Source organism: Anarrhichthys ocellatus, unplaced genomic scaffold (assembly GCF_004355925.1).
Source record: "Anarrhichthys ocellatus isolate YVR2014 unplaced genomic scaffold, GSC_Weel_1.0 scaffold18, whole genome shotgun sequence".
Classification (NCBI taxonomy): domain Eukaryota; kingdom Metazoa; phylum Chordata; class Actinopteri; order Perciformes; family Anarhichadidae; genus Anarrhichthys; species Anarrhichthys ocellatus.
Window position 1 is genome coordinate 4,876,077 of NW_022280048.1, and position 5,724 is coordinate 4,881,800.

Below are 5,724 nucleotides of genomic sequence, written 5' to 3' on the forward strand. Positions count from 1 at the left end.
ACAGCGTTCCGATTTACGGCTCACAGGATATTCCGAGGGGAAATATATAGCCCTGCTCTGACGGAAACTTCTAGAAGATGCCGGAATAAAACAAGGATATTTTAAAGTTAACCAGATACTTCCCTCTCTAAATTGATCAGAGTTGGGGAACTGCAGTTGTTTTAGGGACATATGAGTTTCTTGAGGATCATGGCTGGAAATGAGAAGGCAATTCTCAATACCTCTAAGAGTGCAAATTATTTAGGTCAATCGTTTAAGTCTTTAAAGAAGTAGGCTTAATTTGATGGTTGGTAGTACATACATAAATTAATATCTTAATACAATCATGAGTAAAACCTATGGCTAGTAAAGTGCATGGGCTTTTAAGGTAACTTGTAAGGTTATATGATGTCATGTGGTGTCGTCATTAAGAAATATTGTACATAATTTCATCATTATATTACAAAATATAATATTTTATCTCTCCCTCCATTATAGTCATTATAGCTACAGAGTGCTGCACATCAGACCAGCTGCTTTGTCAAAGCACAATCTCCTTTCAGCAGTATGAACCACCCACATAAGGATGTCATTTTTTCTTTCTTTTTTTCACTTTCAACATAAGTGGTGCTACAGCAATCGTGACTCAGTAACTGAATAATTTGTTTTGGACTCCAGAGCAGAAATGAAAGAGATTCAGAGGATTCGGGGGTCAGCTGAAATGCTGAAATGGTGACTTTTGTTTCTCACCTGGCGAATAAAGTCCAATCAACTACACTTGTTTTTATGATTCACAAGTTGTCAGAGGCAAAGGATGTTGTGGAGGCCATCCTGAATAGACCATTCATGCTGCTGTTGCCATGGATTCACAGGAGGAGGGAAACACAAGACAGAGAAGCTGAGTTTCAAGATCAAAGACTGGCCTCCGGACTCTCAGCAGGGATGTCACACTGACACGCTGAGGCTGAGATTAGCCTCATGCGCTGTGCTAAACTAAGGGCAGAGTAAGTAGGTGTGTAGCCTTTACCTTGTCTTTCCTTATAGACACTCCAGCAAGATTTACCCATCTATATCTACTGTAGTTCATCCCCTGAACTCACCACCACTATAAGGAGTTAAGTGAGCTCCACAGCCGAGCAGAGCATTGCAGCCATACCTGGACTGTAACAAATGAGATTAACCTCATAACATGTGCCTGTCGCTGTGGCCATGACGATCCTATCATGGATGAGGGAGAGAGACTGACACACGTGTCTGGAAACAGGATTAAAAAGTCTAATAGAAGCCCCACCTGTTGCACTTCTGCTCCATGTCTCGTATTCTACTTTCCTCACTTGTTTTGCATGTCAAGTTCATTCATATCTCTCTTCATTCTCATATGTGTATTGTAATGCCTCAACTATTGTGATCTTTACAACATTACTCCATTGCAAAGTGAAACTTAGCATCCTTGGACAAATCCCCTGAAGTGACCTATTTTCCATTTATTTTCACAAACATTCTTTAAAGAGATGCTGTATAATTTAGCATTTGTATTATTGACAGTTAGAGTAATACAACTAGTTGTATGTGTGTGGTCAGTAATACATTGCTCCATGCAAGCAAGAGGAAGAATAGACCTAAGACCTGGATGACCAGCTGCTCAGTTGAAATCCCTCATTGCATTGAAAAACAGGATTCGGGTCCTATGTTAGATTTAATATATATTATTTAATATAAGAAATGTGTTTTTAATTTTGCATACTGGCTAAATACTTACTCCTTACATTATACAAATTGTCAACCTGATTTTTTGTTCTTTTATGTAACCTAAATAAAGTGGTAAATAGTTAGGAGGGTGTGAGTTGTTGGGATGAACAAACAGTGAATGTCATCAAATGATGCAGGTGATGCATACAACAACTAGGCATACAATATGTGGCATACATCAGTGACACGTGCCTAATGTGTTTTTTATCCTTTATTCTGAAAATGCACCACAAACAAACGCTGTAAGTAGCAAACAAAATACTGTTATCAGTATTTTCGATCAAAAGTATTTGAACCCCCTCTGAGTATTAATTAGGACCTCCGAGCTTGCGAGGGGAACATGAAGGCAACATCCGTCACCTGTGTTTTGGCGCGTGTCACTTTCCAGGGTGCTGAACGGAAAACGACATTTCGTCGTAATAGTAAGGTTGTATGTAACGTTTGTGAATATTTGCCAACAAACATGAGTTAGTAATGTTGTACAATGTTCATAGAAAAAAATGTGGCCTTGTAAAAGAAGAAAACCGTTACAACCTGTAGCTGTAGTTACATAACAGCTGTAACGTTACCTAGCTAGACAGCTGTCCAAACAAGCTAACGCTAAAGTACTTTTTTAGCTAGCTTACTAGCAGTATGCTAAACCAGCTGAGCTACTGTAAAGTGCAGCTGTTGCTAAACTAACAAGGCCTCAACATTTAAACTGGCTTAACTTGTCGGACTGAGTGCGTGACCAACAATAACCAGAGCATCAGTTTTAATGTATTTTCCATTTCTTTTGTATTTGGTGCATCTCTTCCTGTTACATTAGGTAATACCACCCGCTAGTTGGATCAGCTGTTATTTTCCAAGCAGCACAATGAGGAGACAGGAAAACCAGCCAGCCAGGCCAACAGCAGGTTTGTAAAAGAGATGTATTTCACAATCTCCACACTAATGTACAGTATTTCCTCATATTAATAGGTTCCCAGATTCAGTGATGTTTTGTAGTGTAACATTACACAAAAAATACAATAAGTAGTGGGTTCTGCTTGTTCTAGAGTGAGTGTATTTGTATATACAATTTAAGTTGAACGAGGTAAAAATTTGATCTGTTTGACTATATTTCAACTATCCTAAAATGTGAAATATTATTTCCTGTCCGACCTAATGTACTGGGCAGTCTGATGTGTCCAGATATGTTTTATCTGCCGTGTCCACCAGGCTGCCTGTCGGTGCCGCTCTTTAACCAGAAGAAAAGAAACAGAGTTCCTTTGACATCTGCTCCCTCTGAGAACGAGTTCTTCTCCCACAGTGAATACAAAGCAAGCACCAGCTCAGCGGCATATCACAGCACACCAGGTGAAGCGTTCAGTCAGGCCATTTAAGCTCCTACTGTATTTCAGTCACTAGGTGGCAGTACACCCAAAGACAAATATAAACTATATACATATTTTAGAAAGGCAAATCTTGTCCTTGAATGTTAATTAATTTCTGACAAAATCAACATCTCCTGCTGAATCAAACAATTGAGATAATTTTACATAAAGCAGAGGACAATATTGTAAAAGGTCTTTTAATGAATTAAGACGCACAGCTAGTGACAAATAAGATTTTACTCTGAGAATGTACCTTTCCTCAGGTACCTATGGATGTTACCAGGCCTCAAGTCCGTCCTCTGGTGCTTCACAAAGCTACCAGTGGAACAGGCAGGACATCCCACCATCTACTCCGCCCCAGCAGTATGGCAGCAACAGACCTGCTCCTGGATCTGCCCCTGCAATGAGAACCTATACACCCATAACCCATCCATACAAAATTGGAGGCACAAGGTATGTTTCATAGACTCTGACCATTAGTATGATGGTCAGATATTTATATTCTCAAAATAAAAAAAGGGTAGTTAACCTTCCAGATTCCAGAGAAACAGTTGGAAAGGTTTACAGAAATATGGACACCACCATGTTGTTCCTAGCTGCAACTGTAACTTACTGTAACATGATATGCTCTGACAGGAGAGAGTGTAGACCAAAGAAATGAATATGTTGCAATTTCATAAGTTTAATGTGGCTGGTGTTTCAATTTTAGATCCCAATATGTGAACATAAGTGAATGTGTTTTCATTTTTCAGCTGTGAGATGGGAAAGCCCATCAACTCAATGAGACAACTGGATTTTAGCCCCAGGGGTAACTCCGGACAGAGCAGATATCAAGCCCCCCACATCAGTGAGAGGGCACAAATTAAGCCAATAGCCCATCCTGATTTTTCTCAGAAGGGTCAGCAGTCATCTTACCGAGCGCCCAATCCCACACATCAGTATTCTCAGCAGCCCAGACCTCTGCCCGCTCCTGTCCCACCACCCAGCAGGCCCTCTGCGCAGCCACAAAACAACTCCTGGAAGTTTACGAGCAGTTTTGGGCCACAGAAATCCCCCTCTGAGGGAAACAGGAGCACAATTCAACCTCAGACTGTGCGAAAATCTCAAACTCAGGTAGAAAAATACATGAAAAATATATGATAATAATACTAATAAACAAAGATTTCAAAATGTGCCATTAATGTGTCATGATATTCTTGTGATCAGTGCAGCATTTGTGTTTATGCTAAGCAGGACACATTTCCGATGAAGCCAGCCGTTGAGAACTCACTGCGGATCCTGACTTCAGTGATTGATGGCATGAGACACTGGAGCCAGTTCAAAGACAAAGTCCCATACCTGTTTGAGATATTTGGTCAGTTGATTAGGAGTTGCTGCGCTCTCTGACGTGTACTGTTAAGTATTGTTAAACACCATTGAAGCGACAGGCTGTGCTCTTCCCTCAGCTACTCTAGACTCAGCGGTCACTGTGGGTCGTCACGGAGCCAAGAACTTCCTCATGAGAGATGGGAAGGAGGTTGTGTCGTGTGTCTTCTATGAGAATGTGAGTTGGGAAACAAGCTTCCTCTTAAGAAGTAAATGGAATGAATGTGTAGATGTCCACTTGCTCACATTAACTTGCCCCAGGTCTCCTCAGCTTCAGTCATATAAAATATTGTCTTTTCACTCACAGTGATTTTGTGTTCTCCATGTTTGGTATGAGTTTGTATGAATACGTTATACTGTCAACATTATCCTTTGTTTGATTTTAGAGGCTTTCACATCGTCTCAAACTCAAACATTTGGAGGAATTACTTTTCATTTTGAAATTGGCTGCGAACATGTTGCTCTTCTCCTTCTTCACTAGACCCTGTTCCCCAACATTAACACTGTTGTTTTTGTCTTTTAAATCCTTAATTACAGCCAATGTTTAAGTTGATGTAATACATTACCAATCAGATCATATATATCAGATTATATAAACACAAGCTTGTTTTGTTATGTATCTATTATAATCTGCTACCCTCTTGTGTATGATGTTTTTTTCTGTTCAGCATGTGATGTCGGGGTAGATCAGGAATAGAGAAAACAGCTGTGCATTCCAATATCCATACTTCCATAATATTAAGTATGCCAGAAAAAGATTTAGTATTACCAATACATAGTATGTCAAACGCAGTATGCCAAAAAACTGCATGCAACAGTACGTACTTTGTAAGGGCGGCTGCAGTTTGTACTAAAAGTAAAAATAACTTGAAACACAATTCAGGTTTTATTATTATATCATCTCAGTAGTGAGGGGAATGGGACTGTTAAGATGTAGTTCTGCAGTAAATTACTTTATATCCAGTTTGGTGTGTTTAGCTCACTGTAGTGTAAGCTTAGGTGAGGCTGAGAAGGTGTAATGACATTCATTGAGTAAAGGGGAGCAGGTGGCAGCTTGCTGTGAGGCTGCAGCAAACTTTATTTGTATATATATTATAATATAATATGACATAATATTTGATATATATAGATATATATAGATCTATATAGATATATATATAGATATATATAGATCTATATAGATATATAGATATATCTATATATATATATAGATATATCTATATATATATATATATATATATATATAGATATATCTATCTATCTATCTATCTATCTA

At 38.9% G+C, this 5,724-nt stretch overlaps 1 protein-coding gene across 1 annotated transcript; it reads left to right on the forward strand.

Annotated features, from left to right (window-relative positions):
- Window positions 1-2,097: 2,097 nt before the first annotated feature.
- spata22 (spermatogenesis associated 22) lies at window positions 2,098-5,134 on the forward strand. The gene is made up of 8 exons (XM_031857413.1): window positions 2,098-2,155; window positions 2,537-2,624; window positions 2,929-3,066; window positions 3,347-3,536; window positions 3,836-4,196; window positions 4,317-4,437; window positions 4,529-4,674; window positions 5,117-5,134. The coding sequence occupies exons 2-8, from the start codon at window positions 2,585-2,587 to the stop codon at window positions 5,132-5,134; spliced, it is 1,014 nt and encodes a 337-aa protein (XP_031713273.1). The 5' UTR covers window positions 2,098-2,155; window positions 2,537-2,584.
- The last annotated feature ends 590 nt before the right edge of the window (window positions 5,135-5,724 follow it).

Bases quoted from the DNA above. Each gene is read 5' to 3' on its own strand.
- spata22 (XM_031857413.1), top strand. From the start codon at position 2,585: ATGAGGAGACAGGAAAACCAGCCAGCCAGGCCAACAGCAG. The intron at 3,537-3,835 runs GTATGTTTCATA...TTCATTTTTCAG, and splicing joins TACAAAATTGGAGGCACAAG to CTGTGAGATGGGAAAGCCCA. The intron at 4,438-4,528 runs GTCAGTTGATTA...CTCTTCCCTCAG, and splicing joins ATACCTGTTTGAGATATTTG to CTACTCTAGACTCAGCGGTC.